Here is an 18,807-nt window from a genome sequence, read left to right as displayed (position 1 = left end):
TCACATTGGGACTGGTCTGTTCCCTAGTGCCTATGTGTTTGTGTTGTATATTATAACTTGATAGTATTCCCTAAAGTGATAGCTCATTTCCAGTTCTGGTTGTGTGATTTTTGCAGGGTTCTTGAAAAAGATTTGATCATATACTTAAATATTTTCAGCTTATATGAGGACTTGATTAGTTTTTTTTTAAGTACAGAAAAATACTTTTTTTTAAAATATACACATTAATGTCTAAAATGTGACTCTTTGAAAAGTGCATGTATGTTTCTGTCTGGTGCAGGTGGTTCGTGTCTCCCAACATGGTCTAGCTAAACTCTGCATTCCGTGAAGCAGTTGCAGCCCGCTAGCACTGAGCCAGGATGTCCAGTAGCTCGGGCTACCCCCCGAGTCAGGGGAGCTTCAGCAATGAGCAGAGCCGATACCCATCACAATCTGTCCAGTACACCTTTACCAGCAGCCGCCACCCACAGGTAAAGCCTCCCTTCTGCTTTCTTTTGTTTTGAGCAAACAGTTATGTTTGTATCCTCACCCCAGTCAAACCCTATTAGCCTTTTTGTTGTGGTGTAGAATCTCACTGACAGTTTTGATCGTGTTGCGTTAGTGCAGACCTTCCCAAAGTGTGGGGCCCGCCCCCTGGGGGGGCGCAGAGCCATTGCAGGGGGGGCGCGGTATGAAAAGGGGGAGAAAAAAAAACAACGCTTGGACACTGCTAGCATAATGGACAGGTTTTTGACGGGGCTCCCACACAGAAACGCAAAGCATGAGATGAAGCATCGCTGAATATGTTTTCAAACCAACTTCATTCTAAGCCAAAGACTAGAAAATATGGTGAAGCATATCTTCCCTTTGGTTTCACCTGCACAAGTGCCAAGGTAGGTCTCCCCTGCAGAATTGGTTTTCCCTTCGGCGGGAGCAGGCGTTGGGCTCTCCAAATCACGGATAAACAGTATCCCACATTCTTGATTTTTAGTTCACAAACACTTCTTATAATGACTACTCCTGACATTTTGGAGATGTTAGCTCTTTATACAGTAGGGACTGATCCTGCCAGAATTTGTTCCCTCAGTTCAAATCACGGACAAACAGTATCCCACAGTTTTTTTTTATGTTTTTAAACCAATTTCTACAGAGAGGCATTTTTTGAAAAATGTATTGATAGCAATGTTGAATATTATTACACATGTTTTTATTACACAAAAACATCTACACTTAAAATAATTACACCTTGACGTCTCTGCCTTTCTAAATAGAGGGACAGTAACTGCGTGTGTGTATGTAAGCGTGTAAAACCTGAAGATAGAGACAAAATACTGTTAATCTGAACATCTGCCATTCTGCAATTCATCTCATGTAAACAATAACGTGGCGCACAGCGTGACGTGAAAAAAGGCACATACCTTTGATGTTGCGTGACAAACTCTGTATTCCTCGTCCAAATGTAAACGCAAAAAAGGACTTTTAAAAAGTGTCTGTTTTCGGTGATTCGAAACGCCGTTTACGTGTGGACGAAACAGCTGCGTTTTCCAAAATACCCGTGTAGGTGCAGACGCAGCATAAAAGAGTTAGTTAGTTTATTTTCTTACTACCTGTAATTTATTGCAGATTACTTGTATTTACTTAGTTGTTTACTAAATGTTTGAGGTGTGAAAATGGGTGTGTGTGGTTGGAGGATGTGTTTGTGCGTGCGTGTGCGCGCGTGCGCGCGCGGGGGGGTGCGAACATTTTTCTTGTAAAACAAAGGGGGGCCTAGCAAAAAAAGTTTGGGAACCACTGCGTTAGTGTCTGCCTGTATGATAGATTTTAAGCTGTTGATGGCGATATCTGAAAGAGCAGCAGATAGATTATTTTCACTTTTCAAAAATACCACTTGTTCTGAGTTGACCAATCAGTGTCCTCCCAGGATTGAACCAGGGATCTTTTGCTTGTTGGGCTAATGCCAAAAGTAGCTACACTATGGAGCCACGGCTTTACTTCTATGAGAAATTACACGGCTGTTTTCAGTTTTAAAAAAAATGGTGTAAAATGGTTTTATTGTTGCTGAAATCAGATTGTGCATAAGGTCTTGTGCCACTGGCTTCACTTGATAACACAAGGTATCAAAATAGCGGACCCATCTAGATATATTTTGTCTTTTTCTTTTTCTCTCTCCTTTCAAACTTGCTATGACAGCTGCCTGTCCCTGCTGGAAACTACCTAAAACTTTGTGATTTGTTTTCTTCCTCTACTTGGCTAAAAGTGAGAGCTTTGAAGTGAATATAAATGCAATAGATTAATCAGTCCTGTAGCATAAATACACACCATTTGGTTTTTGTAATTGTTGGATGTCAAAAATGGGATAGAATCTAAAATTTGATTAGTAGTCTAGCTTTAGCTAGTATTCCAAATGAAATCAATCTATTCCTCTTTCTGTTAATTGTGGTTTAGGGTGCAGTATGAGTAGATATCATATCTCTTCATACTATTGGAACTGCACTCCTTACCAAGAAGTTTTTGGTTTTTTTATATTATATGCGTGAATAAAAGATGGGCCAATGACAGCAGAACTTTAAAGATGTTGTTAATTGAGGCTTTGGGCTTACTTTTGAACCGGCTGATTTGAAAAGGTAATGCACATGCTCGGACTAATTTACAGCCAGATTCCATCTTTGCATGGAAAACGAGTCCAAAGTTGAGTTTTTACCAAGCTCACTGTCATGTTGTTTGTGGCTTCAGCTTTAAGGAGTCTTATTGCTTCATTTTCAACTACAACTGATGATGGAAGTAATTTAAAAACAAAACAAAACCCAAGACCAAACCCATTTTTTTTAATTTATTAGTGTTATATTGTTTATTTAAACCAATTAGAAATGCATCGATGCTGATTAAATTTGCTTGTAGTCTCAGTAGTGAAAAACCATGTGTGATGGTAATTCCCGTAGCAGTATTTAACTCTAGAGCATCGTCCTTTTGCACATTCATTTGAGAATGTTGGATGGTGTTTGGACATTTTCAGTGACATGTTTCTTAGAAGCTTACTTTCACAGAAAACTCTCGATGGGACATTTCTGAGCATTTCTGAGCATTCACATTGTTTGCTTAGATCCGGGACAAAATGGGAATTTGGAAATGTTTCCTGTAACTGCATTTGCTTGTTCAGGTTTGTTTGGCGGTCACACTGTGCTGATAACATTTCTGTGTTCTTTACCCCATACGGTTTTGGATAAAAGCCTCTGACTATTACAGATGTTTTAATCAATGTTCTTGCCATCAACAACATTCCTTTTAGTTTGCCAGAGGAGGAGTAGTGCTGCTGGTTTCAGTAATTCCATTGTGAACTGACTAATGACACGTTTGAAAAACGAGTGGAACTGTGCCACACTTCAGGCCAGCTCTTATTCTCTAGTACTAGGATATATTTTTTTTTTTTTGTATATTCCTGGTAAGCTTTAATTTGGGAACTTTGTTGTTTTAATAAGGAGAGATCACAGATGAAAATGGCCTCTTGGATAACTGTGCTGCATTTATAGCTGTGTTTTTCTTTTTTTATATATCTGCAATGTCCCTGTTAAATAAACCAACAAATAAAATTATGTAAGCTAACAAAATAAGCAAAGCTAATTAGCTTAATTATTTATGATTTTAATCTCTGATTGCTGGCATCATGATTGTCTACTCAGAGTTGCAGCTGAGTGGCAGAAATGCCCATTGAGTTGCCTTTATTAGATTAAGTAGAACAGAGCTTACAGGAAATGCGATGGGTGGGGTTGCAGGCATGTGTTTATGTGTGTATGTATGCATGAGGTGAGATGCAGCACAGGTCCATGGCTAGACTCTAACTGGGGACATTGCAGTTACATAAGTTTTGTGCCTCTCAAAGCTTTTGACAGTGCATTGTACAGCCAGTGATGGTGCTTACATGAGCTGCTAGGGGGTTAAAAAAAAGCATTGATGCCAATAATTGTGGTTCAGGTTATAGTTCATGTGTAAAAGTGTGAGTGAAGCAGGCAGTGGAGGCAGCTTTACTGATTCAAAGTGAGATGTATCTGTGGCAGAGAAATGTGTCGCTTTTGTAGACACGACTTTCTAAGGATGATCCGGTTGCTGCATCTGTGAGGTTCTTATAGTTTGTGATGGTATGTGAGGTGATGTTTGTTTTTGTGTATTGATTTCCATTTTCCCTGCTTCACACTGTCAAGAACTTGAATGAGATTGAGATTTAAGAATTAATTTCCTAAGTGTTCCTCTTGCCTTTAGGATTTCACCGTCCCAGACTACCGAAATCACATGCAGGATCCACAGGGTCGCAGAAGACCGTCTTTACTGTCCGAATTCCACCCTGGAGCTGAAAGGTAGGAGCGTAATATTCAAATACCAAGCTGCTTATTAGGCTTTATTAGGTGCTTTCTTATTTCATTTTAGGTTTTGTTCTAGAGAGGTTTTCCCTTCTTGCATCCTCCGATTAATTTTGACAGCTAGTTGCAGCTTCTGATAAATCTGTAAATTTTTTGTTTACTTTTCTTTGTCAGGCCTCCAGAGAGGCGCCATGGTTACGAACAGCAGTTTCACTCTGTCTCAGCCCAACCTGAGCATGAGGCCTTGGAGGCTAAACGCCCTCGCATGGAGACTGTTGCTGAGGCTCATATCACCCGCACCCCTCCCACTGCGGGGGGTATTGTTCTGCCTGTGCCCCATACTGTACAGGACAGCCTAAGAGCCACTGTGGAGGTCAAGAAGGTGGGCATAATATTTTTATTTTGTAGGTCCTGTATTTGAACCAGTTTATCAGGCAGAAATAGTTAAGCTTAAGGTTGGGCTAACATTTACTAATGTCAGTGTTCAGTATTCATAAAAGTTATTGTTATGAACATCTGAAAGACAAAAGATGAGGTCAGTTCTTTTTCATAATTAAGATTTCTTTATTTTGTTGGAACAAAAGTGAATATAAATGAGGACTAAAGCACAATCACTGTACAAAACAAAGCTCTCCACTATGGTTAATGGCCAAATTTTAAAACATCGGCCATAGTCCCTTTATTTCTCAGTTGCTAAAGTCATAAACTTAACAATAGGTTCTTGTAGACAATAAAAAACAAACAAACTTCAGTCTGAGTAGACACTCATGGATTCTCAAACACTTAACACAAATGCAGTCATGACGTTTTATGAAGGTTTTATTGCAGGATGGGGCTATTTTGGTAAGGTGTTGATTTGATTTGTATCCTCAGAGGATGTAATTTATAGGCCTTTGGACCTGAGCAGTGCCCATTTATCTGGTCTTTGCTGATACTATCAGGTTAGCCAGTAAGCCATGCACTGGCTCATGTTTCTCTACTGTCAGCACTTGATGTTGTTCAGCTGCCTTTTTGCTTAGTCTCTCATCCTACAATCAGAGGAACTCTGCTGTCTTGGACTGCCAGTGAAGGTTGTAGTCCTTGTTCTGCCCTGGACATCATCTGTGATCTGGAAAGGCAGAGTAGAACAAGAGCTGCTCTTTCTAGCTGCTAGACAATGACAGTCAGAGTCAGCCTGTAGGAGGTGAGAACGACTGGAGAGGTAGCTGAATGGCTAAGAGCCTACGCATAGGGAAGCATGAAACCAAACAGGTTTCAGCTGGTTAGTGGTGAATTCATTTTCAAAAATAAAATACTTGGTAAATGAAGCTCTTCTGTCATATTATTGCCAGATTGCCTACCAGTAATTTGTATAAACTTATTTAACAGTTTTTTGTTTTTTTTTGCCAGGAGACTCAGTTCACTGTCAAAGTGGAGTCTCCATCCCCAGGAGGACCTACACTACACATGGGGGAGGAGCAGGACACCTCTCCTTCCAAACTGTCCAAGGAAGAGCTGATCCAGAGTATGGACCGTGTAGACCGAGAAATTGCTAAAGTGGAGCAGCAGATTTTCAAGTTGAAGAAAAAGCAGGTTGGTTACCCAGCTTGGCCTTTTTCCTCTTAACATATTTCAAACACAATGAGTAAGAAAACTTGGCACAGATAATGTTTTTCTTTCTTTTTCTTTAAGAAATAAAACTGAGAGACTGAGATGATACAAATTTTAGAACAGCATTGAGGAAGTGCTTAAATATAAATGTTTTTTTGCTTTTATGCAACTGTATCACAGCTAAACTGCAAACTGACTTTTTATTGAAAGTGACACTGAGGATAAACACTAAGATAGGTCTCAGAAATCCGCAGATCCATTTAGTGTAAAATGTTTTGTACTCTCAGCTCAGGCTTAAAGTAATCTACCGGAAGCCTTTCCCTTTGAGAAAAACCTGTTCAGTATGTCTGGTGCTAAATATCAAGTTCTCTACTGACTTGGTGATGATAAGCCCTGGAGGCTTGCTTGTCTTCTCGGTTAGCTCCAAGTTGCTCTTTGACCTTGAAAATTAAAGCATTCCTCAGGGCTATAAGATGCCTCTGCTGTAAATCTATAGGCTGACAGACTTGTGCCTTTCATTTTCTTGTATTTTTCCTAGAAGGCACTCTCAGAAACTACATTTCTAGATCCCTAGGTTTATCCCCAAAAGTTGATTCTGTTCATCTGGACGTAGCGTTTTGTGGGAGAAACGTTTCGTCACTCATCCAAGTGACTTCTTCAGTGTCAGCTGACTGCAGGTTTCCCCAATCTTATAAACAGTACATTTGCATAATGGTCTCCCACAAAACGCTACGTCCAGATGAACAGAATCAACTTTTGGAGATTTACTTACCTGGATGATTGAGCATGCACCAAGACATCCCTAGGTTTACTTTTTTTCTCGAGCTCAGCGTCCTATTTAGAGTAGATTGTTTTGGGTTGTTTTTTTTTTACTTGTTGGTCGTCTTTGAACTGCTATGTCTTTTGGAATTCCATTTAATTAGATAGAATTGTTAGCTGATCTTGGCTGCAAGAGAATACCTCTCCCTTTTCCAGCCTGCCTTTTCCCAAGGTTTTCAGAGATTTAATGTTTATTTGAGGTATTTCAGGAACTCCTAATCTGGTCCCTGTAACCTGGTAGTTTACATAACCTTTAGCTTGTAAACATTGACCTAGCAAACATTCAGCAGATTAGTTTGTCTGTGTACACTAACATGGCCCCAGTGGCAGAAACCTTCAACCTTATACACAAAAACGCCTGCAGGGAATAATTTGACAATACCTACATGGTCCTCATATATGAGATGCCGGGATCAGATCACTACACTATTTATGGGTCTGTGTTTTTTCACAATCTGCTCTGTATGGTCATGCATAGATGAAATTAGTCTCTCCACTCCACATTGTTATTCTGATCTTGTGTGCCATAGGTCAAAAATTCATGTGTTCTTGTTGTCTCTTAGCAACAACTTGAAGAGGAAGCAGCAAAGCCAGTGGAGCCCGAAAAGCCAGTGACTCCTCCCCCAGTGGAGCACAAGCACCGCAGCATAGTCCAAATCATCTATGACGAAAACAGGGTTAGTCGTCTCATGCAAACACCAAGACACGCCTGCAAGTAGCATTGGTTCTTTGCTCTCTGGTCTCTGTTAGTTTATTATCTTGAATAATTGCAAACAATGTCTGCAGAGCTGGGAGAACAACATTACTTTTTCTGTTTAAAATCGTTCCACAGTAAGCTGTGAGCAAGTGTTAAAATCACCAATGACACCAGCCAACCCGTGACAGTCTCCACCCTCAAATTAAGTAATTCCTTTTGTTAGCTGATGGGTTTGGAGTTTCATTTCACTCCCACTAATCACTTTCTGTCGTATCTAAGCTGTGGTAACCAACTGATGATATCTGAACGGTTCCTGTTACTGCTGACTCTCCTCACCCCCCGTTCATATGCATCATCTGTTAGAAGAAGATGGAATATTTTGTGGTTGTAGCATTGTGTTTTGAAGTTAATGGGACTAGAAATGATGCTTGTTTTAAGTGCCGAATCTGTTTATCAAACAGAAGATGTGATTCTTTTTATCAGTTAAGAATACATTAATCTCATTCAAGGGCGGAGGTAAGCCTCATTATGTGTATTTCAGTTGAACAACAGTGCAGCAAGTGAGGATGTGTTTACAGAGGTCACTGGAGTTCATGTGTGTCAGACAGTGTTGTGGTAGGAGAGTGCTGGGGCACGCCTTCCCTTCTCAGTCAACCATTAACCCTTTAGGCTGTAAAGCTGCTCAGGCTTTGCACATAGCATTTAGTCTGGCAGCTGTGGTTGTTTGTCTCAGTCTACAGATGGGGGTTTGTGAAATGTGAAAATGAGGAGTTGGTATGTCCCTAATGATCGTGAAAAAGCTGACAGACTGCAGCAATCCCGGAATACTGCCTTGCCCGCCCTATTATTTACGCTTCAGTGGGAGTTCTCACTCTTATATTTATTTATATATTTTTTGTATTATGAATTGCTTTTCAGGTTTTTGCAATTTCTTGCTTTTTGAATTAATTAATGGAAGAAGATTATATGTCAAGCCAGCTGAATACATCTGAAATAATCAAACACGTGTCTGTTAAACATTTTTGTTTAGTCTTAAAGTCTTAAGATTATGGTTATGGTCATAGTTCGGTACTTCACTTGAGAAAGGAAAAACATTTGCCCTCTGCATACCACAATATTTGGTATTTTACTTTTAAGATTATAATAAGAAAAAAGTATCCAGATTGATCAGTTGAATAAATGTTATAACCCCCCCCCCCCCCCCCCCCCCCCCCCCCTAAATAAATTTAAAAAAAAAAGTGTTTTCCCTCGTTGTCCTCCTGCAGTAGTCCAGTTTGAGATCCACTGTTTTAACTGAACCTTCCTTTTAATGCTGTGCTGGCAAAATATCTCAGAATCAACATAAACATCCATATCTGAAGATTAACAAAGGTCTGTTCCTGCTGTTTCTTTTTACTTTACTTTTCTCTTTTTTTTAGTCACCTGTTGTAATCTTTTTTTTTTTTTTCCCCCATCTAGAAAAAAGCTGAAGAGGCCCATAAAATATTGGAAGGCCTTGGTCCCAAGGTTGAGCTGGTAAGTGGTTTAATGGTTAAGATTTTTGACCTTACATAAGCTTTGTTTAAGAAGTAGTGCTGCGACATTACAGTTTGTCTGTTGGCTAATAATTAATCCACCATCTGTCGCTGTTCTGTTGTTGGTCTTTTTTCCCCTCTTGTTTTTTAGCCTTTGTATAACCAGCCGTCAGACACAAAGGTGTACCATGACAACATCAAGACGTGAGTGTCCTTGTTTTTTTGTGTGTTTTTTTTTACAAATAGATTTAATAAATATCCTAAGTACTGGACATGATGCTTGCCTCGGTATCAGTATAAGAAGCCTCTGAGCTGTGGACAGCAGTGGCTGTAATATTGACCGTGGCGAGATAAACCCGCTGATAAGTCCGTCTAATCTTAATGCTGAGTCACCTCATTGAACTGGCCTACTGACACCAAGGAGAGCAAGAAAGGAAGTGAGAAAATGTGTGTATGTGCCTGCATTGGGTGTGTTTAAAGCAGGTCGTGTCGTCTGGGACAAAACCCTTATCGCTGTGTACCATGAGAGCAGCCCATCTGGCTCTGCTTTTATCAGGACAGGGCCCACTTCTGTGTGAATCTACTGCACAGGCTGCACATTCAGGGTCGGCGCACTCACTATTCTTTCCCCACCATCATGTGCAAACAGAATACTTCTCAGTATTTTGTACTTGCTACACAAATAAAGTGTTTGGTAGTGTGCTGGCACAAAATTTGAGCTCATTGCGTCAATGAATTTTGTAATTTTTAAAGGTAGCAGCTAAAGGCAACTCTTGCTCTGTTGAAACTAAAGTCTTTTTTTTGTTTTGGTTATACTTTAAAAAATATTGACTGATTTTTGGCAACTGTTCACTTTCAGAAACCAAGTAATGAGGAAGAAGCTGATTTTGTTTTTTAAGAGGAGGAACCATGCACGTAAACAAAGGGTAAGTGTCCTTGTACATTTATTTGGGTCATTGTTATGGATACAGCTCGAATAGCATCCCATATTTCCATGGTTAGTGTGACAGTCATAACATATGTGACTGTTTGTGCTCAGATGATCTGAGCTGACCTTGATGTGATATAAACACAATGTGATTAAGTTTTTTTTTATACGTGCTAGATTCTTTGCTTATGTAAAGCTAAAGAGTATTGAGATAGTCTTGACATATTGAGCCATAAGACGCAATGTGTCTTTTGTCCTGTCTTCCTTCCCTCACACCTAACTGGTTCCAACAGATGCAGAAGCACCTCCCTGAGTCTGGTTGTGCTGGACATTTCTTCCTATTAAAAGGGAATTCTTCCTTCCCACTGTCACGAAGTGCTTGCTCAGAGGGAGCCGTCTTGATTATTGGGGTCTTCTCTGTATTATTACAGGTTTAATAAAATATTAACCGCCTTGAGGCGACAGTTGGTGTGAGTTGGCGCTATCTACATGAAAAAGAATTGAATTGAATCTTGAAGCAATACATGCCATGAATAACAAAAAATTTATTCTGGTTTTAAAGTTTGTATCAGAACATCCAACAGTTTTACGGGCTCCATTTTATTGGACTGACTAATAAATACTGAACCTTGGTGAACATTTAATTTAAATATTTTTTAATAGTTTTCTTTAAAAGAAACTCTTGTAATTATGTGTAGTTAAAATGTTAATTGCTTCTATATTTGTCTTACTCATGAAAGTTTAATTATTGAGACTTCGGATTTGCACACAGTTTAAAAACGAATAGTTATGTCTATAACTTCTGTTCCCTGAAGTAGAGGAATGAGGTACAACACATAAGTATGGGATATCACGCCCTCGCGTGTCCTGGCTGAAGAAACCTTTATTCACGCCTTTAAGGCAGATGACGTGTGATGACACGCGCACGGCCCCGCCTGCACATATAGCCGGTGTCATCACAGTCATCTCTCAGTTCGATAGCCGCTCTTCACCGAGCCAAACTGCTCAGTGGGGCCACCTTGTGTTGTACCTCGTTCCTCTACTTCAGGGAACAGAAATTATAGACATAACTATTCGTTCCCTTTCAGTCGATTCATTCGGTACAACACATAAGTATGGGACATATATACACGCCCCGCAGAGCAGCCACCGAAAGGACAGTATGAGCCACCGAAGGGGCTGTAACGTCCAACCGATAAAACTGCACAAAAGTGTGCGGTGATGCCCAACTAGCTGCCGCACAAATATCAGCTACAGGCACCCCTTTAAAAAGAGCCCATGAGGTTGATGCAGGCATGATCTTGTGAAAATAGGCAGCATTTGGACGCAATACGACCGTGTGGCCATCAGGAGAGAACTGTGTGCAGGAGGGATGCACAGACAACGTATGAAGGTCACCCACTCGCTTTGCTGAAGCCAAAGCGAGAAGTAATGCAGTCTTATATGAAAGAAATTTCATATCCACAGACTCAATGGGTTCAAACGGGGGGCTACAAAGGGCCTCCAGCACCAAAGACAAGTCCCAAGCAGGGACACTGGACTTAAGCACTGGTCTTAGCCGGCGAACCCCTTTCAGAAAACGTATGGCAAGGGGATGTGCACCTGGTGTCACCCCGTCAAAGCCAACATGACAAGCAGATATACCTGCTAAATAAACCTTAATTGTCGAAAATGAAAGGCCCTAATCCAGCAGCTCCTGCAGGAATGTCAAAACATCCACAATAGAGCACTGAAATGAGAGAGTGTGGCGGTCCTGGCACCATTGCTCGAAGGCTCGCCATTTGTAAGCGTACAAGCCTCTAGTAGATGAGGCCCTAGCGCTCTGAATTGTCGCTATCACACTAGGTGGCAAACCCTTAGCAATCAAGTTTAACCTCTCAGCAGGTAAGCATGAAGGCGCCACAGATCCGGGCGCAGATGAGCCACTTCTCCTCCTGCCTGAGAGAGGAGGTCCCTGCGGAGAGGAAGCTGCCAAGGACTCGCTGCTAGCAGGCTGATTATCTCTGCATAACACGACCTTGTGGGCCACCAAGGGGCCACTAGAATCAGAGAGAGGGACTGCCGACGCACTCTCTCTAGAACTGGAGATATCATTTCCACTGGGGGAAATGCATACATACATGTCTGGCCATTGGTGTGCTAGCGCGTCCATGCCCAAGGGTGCATCGTGGTCGATTATGGAGAAGAACAGGGGGCAGTGAGTATTTACCCTGGAAGCAAAAAGATCTATTTGCGGCTTGCCAAATAGATCCCAAATCTGAGCCACTATTAAAGGGTGTAACCTCCATTCTCTCACCAGAGGACCCCCCCTGGAGAGAAGGTCCGGCCCCAGGTTCAGGCGGCCCGGGACATGGGTGGCTCTCAGAGACAGAAAATGAACACTGCACCATAACAGCAGAGAGCGAGACAGCTTCAACAGGGGAAGAGAGCATGTTCCTCCCTGCCTGTTTATGTAAGACACCACTGTAGAATTGTCCGTCCTGACTAAGACATGCTGGCCCTCCAGGACTGGACGGAAATGTTTTAGAGCTAAGAATACTGCTAACAGTATTGATGTGCAGCTCGCGCTGGGCTGCGGACCAGATCCCTCTCACTGATGCACCCTCGCACAGCGCTCCCCACCCTCTTAGGGAAGCATCTGTGGACACCACATTGCGAAACAACACCCTCCCAATCCGAGAGCCCTGATGCAGCAGCCCGGGCTCCCTCCAAGGACGGAGAGCTAGATGCGGTTACCGTCAGCCTCCTCCTCAGGTGACGCGATGCACACAGGCGGTAAGAGAGAGTCCAGCATTGAAACGCTCTCATTTTTAACAGTCCAAGTGGCACTATGGCGATCATAGATGCCATCATGCCCAACAAACGTAATATCGTCTGGAAACGCAGTCTGCGTCCCAGCTGAAACTGAGCGAGGCAGCGATGAAACGCGGCCACTCTGTGCTCCGACAAACGTGCGCGGCTGGAAAGCGAGCATATTTCCAAACCGAGGAAAGAAATCTGCTGACTCGGGATTAGCGAGCTCTTTTGAAAGTTCACAGAGAACCCCAGTGTGTGACAGAACCAGTGACAGCTGTGTCTCCGCCTGCCCTCTTGAGCAAGCTACGAGAGCCCAGTCGTCTAGGTAGGCTAAGATGCGGATGCCTCTCTCTGTGAGGGGTGCTAGCGCTGCTTCGGCACATTTTGCAAAGGTGCGCGGAGCGAGCAACAGCCCAAATGACAGCACTAGGTATTCGTAGGCTACACCCTCGAATGCAAACCTCAGAAACTGCCTGTGGTTCGGGTGTATAGCCACATGAAAATAAGCATCTGTTAGATTGGTTTGCAACAATCTATCTCCCGGGCCGACTGCATTCAAGAGCTGTCTGAGTGTTAGCATCTTGAACTTGTACATTCGTAGATACGTGTTCAAGACTCGCAGGTCGAGGATGGGACGAAGCCCTCCCCCTTTTTTCGGAACAACAAAATAGCGGCTGTACCAACCTTTGTCTGTCTCCAAAGTGGGGACCACCCGTATTGCTCTTTTGTGCAATAGCGCCTTTATTTCCTCTCTGAGTATCATGGCCGCCTCGGTGCCGACTCTTTGGAAACGAGGCAGCTTGACCCGGGACTGCAACCAGTAACCCATGGCAACGTTTCGCAGCACGCACGGAGAGGGGTCGCAAGCGCGCCACTGAGGGAAGTGAGCAGCCAGCTGGCTGACCTGCAGCACCGTCGGCGGGGCGTTGTCACCCCCAGTGTGTGTGCAGGGGAATGCATCACCTGCCTGACCTGGCTCATTCTGCCTGCAGGCTGAGCATGTGATTGTTTGAGAATAAACAACACTCTTCCTCCTGGGCGTCGGGTCCCGCCGGGAGCCTGAGGGTGGGCCTTTGCTCTAGGCCGACTGGCGTGGAGCTTGGGCCGGAGTATGTGCTCCCGCTGGCGGCACACCCACTGCAGCAGTGGGCGCCGGTCTCTTGCCAGTCGGCAGAGGAGTGGCGGGCCTGTGAGAGCTAGCTGCGGGCTTGGGCTTCGCCTGACGTCTGGGGATGATGTCGCGCAGAGCTTCCGTCTGCTTCTTCCTCAGATCGAATCTAGCCTGAATGGCTTCAAGTGAATGTCTGAATAACCCAGCCGCAGACACTGGTGCGTCCAGATATACAGCTCTGTCCTTATCCGGGACGTCAGAGAGGGTCAGCCACAGGTGCCTCTGTGCCACTACTGTCGAAGTCATCCCTCTGCCCAGGGAGAGCGCTGCACAGCCACGGCAGAGTTGCGGGGCCGCCGACACCATGGTTATGGGACGGGGCCAGATAAGCAGCCAGAGAGGACTCCGTAGGGGGTGGGTTAGCTAAGCCAGCCTCCTTGGCGCCGTCCAATTCCATGTACTGTCAATAGCCGGGCACAGTGATGCGGGTAGACAGAGGTTTGTCCCATGATGCTGTTAGCTCGCAGACAAAGTCTGGGAACATGGGAAGGCAGTTTTCAAAAAAACCCGCGAACCGCAATGGCTTCTGAGCTGGCGGAGGAGAGGGCCAGTCCACCTGCAGCTTCTCAGCAGCACGGCAAAACAGGGAGAAAAGAGAGGTGTCATCGTGGTCGACCGGCGCTGCAGCGGCGGCACATTGGGCCGACAATGAGCTCTCCTGCTCATCCTCCGACAAACCATGGATGTCCAGGCCGATGTCCATAGTCTTCCTGGGGATGGTTCCGGCTTGTCATCGGCTAACCCGTCAACATATTCCATGTGGTCAGCCCAGCTAATTGCGGGGACATCAACCGGATAATCCTCGTCTTCGGACTCGGACGAAGCCGGGGCTCCAGAATCGGAAAGGAGAGGGTCATGCTGTGCGACAGCTGAGCGTCCCAGCACTTTTTCCACAAACATCACCCGTCTTTCCAGGGTCGAGCGCCGGAGCTAGCGACAAAACGCACAGGCTTCGGGCTCCGTCAACGCTCTCCTAGCGTGGACGATCCGCAGGCAGACAGGACAGGCATCATGCTGGTCGCTGCTGTGCAAAGAGAAACCGCATCCCTGAGGACAGGGGTGAACAGAAGATTTCTGCTTTGCTCGCTTCGGTTTGGAGTCCATTTCAAAACGCAAAGCAAAACGCTGCACAGCAAAACTTGAAATTAGCGCTCAACTGCGCGGTGGAGGCTAACACCAACAGGGGCAGTTAAGCTAAGTTCAAGTCGGCAGACAATGGAGCTAGCTAGCCCAACTCAGCAGAGGTGTTCTCAGCGAGGTGAAGAGCGTAAGAACTGAGGGATGACTGTGATGACAGCGGCTATATGTGTAGGCGGGGCCGTGCGCGTGTCATCACACGTCATCTGCTTTAAAGGTGTGAATAAAGGCTTCTTCAGCCAGGATACGTGAGGGCGTGATATCCCATACTTATGTGTTGTACCAAGTGAATCAACTGAAAGGGAACAATATACCATACTGTGCAAAAGTCTTGAGCCACGCCCAATTTCTTTACATTTGGCTTCCAAAGAGCTGGAGACTTCTCTTAAGTGCTCTTGATCAATAGCTCTCCAGGCTTTCTTTGGATATTGGGTGCTTTTTTTTCTTTTTTTTAAAAACATATTTTCAGTCCAGTCCTCATACCTGACCATTTTCAGAAGAACATCCGTTTTTGTGTCTGCTAACATTAACCTATGTGTCATTCAGGCATAAGACAAAGAGACAACTTTACTAAGATGTCTACATACATTAACAAAATGTAAAGAAATGATGAATAGCGAGACTTTTGTGCTGCTATTTGATGTCACAATGAAAAACTAAACAGTTGGAATTGCAGTTGAAAAGCTGCAACTGTCCTGACTATATATAAAGCAAATACTAGCTTTTAAATCTGTTTTATGGCTCTAATGAATGACACGGCGTACTTAAACTGTGTGCATATTTCCCCAAAATTTATTTTAAGACATACATGGAGAGCATTGCTGGGGAGAAGGGACTTTTTTAGGTACATAACTAGGGTTGGGCGGTATGTAAAAATTTTCCAACTGAAAATCCATTGTCCATTGTCCATTGTCCAATAATAGACGATGGGCGATATATTCACGCATGGGCAGACTTTTTGATGGGTGGAGCAATGTAATTATGCACGGAGTGATTTGGGTGTTTACAACACAGAAGAAGTCCAAACATGGATGAACCAATTGCCAAAAAAATATAAAGTTGCCAACTTTGGCTTTAAACCGATGAAAGAGGTAAACTTAAGGATGTAACCAAAGTGGTGTGCCACTTGTGCAGACGTATAGTGCGAGCAAAGGACTCGAACACAACTATCTTGCATGAGCATGTACGTGTCCACCGTTCAAATGTTTTTTTTCTGAACATAGGCTACTACCTTTCTTTCTTTCTGTTATGAGTTTGAGTAAATGAATCGCTGCATTTGGGCGCACTCTGAGGATGGTGCATCTGCTTGCAGATGAAAGATGGTGCTGTTAAAACAGCACTATTATCTTTTTTTTTCTTTTTCTGTTGACTGCTTCTATTAGCTCCATCATTATTAGCAAACTTACTCATGGGCAAATAAATAAATAAATCGCCCTTGTAAAAACGATTGACAATAGGATCAGCCCTTTTGTAATCTTTATTACAAAAAAACTGTTGGAACTGTTGCCATTAACGATCAACATTAGCATTTTAACTAAGTATCCTGTATGTTAACTAGAGTTTGAGCATTTGTAACAAACCAAACCAGATAAAAATCTGTTGGAAACTCTGCGAGTTATCCAGCGTGCCTCACTCTGACTCATCTTTCCAGTGAACATCAGCAAGCAGTTCTGCGTCTGTGTCTCTGAGTGTGTATACAGGCCTATGGTCAGTAGACCAGTATTGTTGTCCCTTGAGCTGTGCTAATGGCTAATAAAAATAATGTACTGATGTATTTACAGAACAGGAAACATCTTGTTTTCCCTTGTTTGTTCACTGTGGCAGCCAATAAATGCTTTTTTTGTGTAACAGAATAATAAATATTGTCACATCAAAGACCATTTCTTAGAAACAGCTGGCCAATTCTCTATCTTTCTTATCAGTTACCATTTATTTAAATATTTCAAACGTAAGCCATGTGGAAACACTTGGCGTGGGTGTGTGTGGCAGTGGCTCAGTGAGTCCCACCTTTCCCTCTCTGTGTCAGACAGGCTTTTGGACTCTGAACAATGGCAGAGTCCACATGGCTACATGCCAAGAGGAAGGTGAATTGTTTGTCTATCGCTGCACAAAGTGGAAATGAGGCTATATTGTCCTCCAGTCTTTCCAGATCGTAACTTAGCATTTTAACTCTTACACTTTTGGAAATTATTACAAACAAATCCTTTTTTCCCTCCACACTTACTAATAAACAAATGGTACCTGCGTGTGTTAATAAAAACTAAAACAAAGAGGCAATAAGCTTTTGAACCTTATTTGTAATGGCATTGGTGGATGGGAGCAGCTTGTGCGTGGGTCAGGATACTGAAAGAAGTAATGTCAAAGGCAGACACAAACCGCATAACAAACACGAGTTCCTGAGCAGCTTGTACTCTGTGAACTCTTCTGCTTTCACTTCAGCCCGTCTGTCGCCATGTTTACTTTCTCGCTCCCTTTCAATGATAAAGTGCAACGCAAATTTCAGTGACTGGTCAAATAACACGTGCGCTAATAAACACACGCTTACCTGCACGTAAATGTCACAATCATTTGGGTTTTTTGGGGGGGGCGGTTTCCAACTTTTTAACCTTTTACCATTATTTGCATCTGTTTTGCCTCATCTGTCCAGTGGTGTAGCAACGTTTGGCTTGGCCCCAACAAACTGAGTTGTTGCGTTTGTTTGTTCAAAAATGTCTGAGTGCAGTTCCTGGCGAATGAGCCAGACTTTTTAAAGGCATGGAGATTTTTGTTGGTGTTTAACAGCAATGCTGTTATGATCCACCAGATTCGGTGCATTTTTGTTATTTGAATTAATTATAAATCTGTGTTGGGGAGTGTTACTTTACATCACACGATCATTACAACTAAAAAGTAATCCATTGAGAGTGTAACCTACTGAGAAGTAGAGTTCTTTGTCATGACACTATATTGCAACAGTTCACAAGAGCTTCTAGGACAACCGGCCAGTAAAAGACAGTAAATGTTGGTACTACTTTTTCTTAGCACTTATTGCCCTTTTTAGAGACAGCTTCTGACAATATTGCATGATAAAAGAAGACGGTGTTGAGTTAGAGTACTGGTCCTAGTTGAAAGTTTCCTCACAGTAATACTGGATGTCAAGGCAATGCCATCCAGATTAAATATCTCTTTCACAGATTCTGCAGAGCCAAATATAAAAACTTCATTTTTGTTTGGAGATTGCAGGTGCTTCCTTAAAATGTGATGTATATTGCTTAAAAGAATGAAGGGAACACTTGATTCTCACAATCCAACATAAGGTCGGTTATTTCAGGGATAAGGAAGCATAAACCATGTCTGTTGCAAATGAAAGTAACCTCATGAGCAATAGAAATGCAACAAGACAAAAAAGGGAATGGTTGTAGAGGTGTTGGCCACAGATCATTGCACTCTCCTGAGTAATTTTTCTCTAGTTGCGATTTTTGCTGATGTCCTTGTCACTGCTGATAGGATGAGCTGCCCATTCAGGTTGGATAAGCAGTGTAGCTCCTCCAGCATGGCATATCCATGTGTGCCAAGAAGAGTTAAGCAAGTAAGCTAAACTTTATTTATATAGCACCTTTCAGGATATAAAATCACAAAGTGCTTCACAAGAGCCAACAATGTAAAAATAAATGAATAAATGAATAAAAAGCAGATTTAAAGAGATGTTTTTAACTGGCTTTTAAAAGAGACTGCACAGTCATGTCCAAAGGAAGAGAGTTGCAGAGTCTGGAGGCCACTGAACAGAAGGCTCTGTCTCCTTTTGTTTTCAGCTTAGTATGGGGCATCATCAGCAGACCCTGGTC

The 18,807-nt window shown here is 43.0% G+C and overlaps 1 protein-coding gene across 5 annotated transcripts in view; it reads left to right on the top strand.

The window, feature by feature from the left end:
• ncor1 (nuclear receptor corepressor 1) overlaps positions 1-18,807 on the top strand; it is a 61,039-nt gene that overhangs the window by 3,653 nt on the left and 38,579 nt on the right. For all 5 annotated transcript variants that reach the window (XM_013264651.3, XM_013264650.3, XM_005460872.4 and 2 more), the window contains exons 2-9: positions 281-470; positions 4,234-4,328; positions 4,506-4,713; positions 5,721-5,903; positions 7,304-7,417; positions 8,896-8,952; positions 9,103-9,155; positions 9,811-9,877. In XM_013264651.3, the coding sequence (XP_013120105.1) occupies positions 360-470; positions 4,234-4,328; positions 4,506-4,713; positions 5,721-5,903; positions 7,304-7,417; positions 8,896-8,952; positions 9,103-9,155; positions 9,811-9,877 (888 nt within the window). In that variant the 5' untranslated portion in view covers positions 281-359. The remainder of the gene's footprint in view (positions 1-280; positions 471-4,233; positions 4,329-4,505; positions 4,714-5,720; positions 5,904-7,303; positions 7,418-8,895; positions 8,953-9,102; positions 9,156-9,810; positions 9,878-18,807) is intronic.

This window comes from Oreochromis niloticus, linkage group LG10 (assembly GCF_001858045.2).
Source record: "Oreochromis niloticus isolate F11D_XX linkage group LG10, O_niloticus_UMD_NMBU, whole genome shotgun sequence".
In the NCBI taxonomy this organism is placed as follows: Eukaryota; Metazoa; Chordata; class Actinopteri; order Cichliformes; family Cichlidae; genus Oreochromis; species Oreochromis niloticus.
This window is presented reverse-complemented; position numbering and strand designations above follow the sequence as displayed.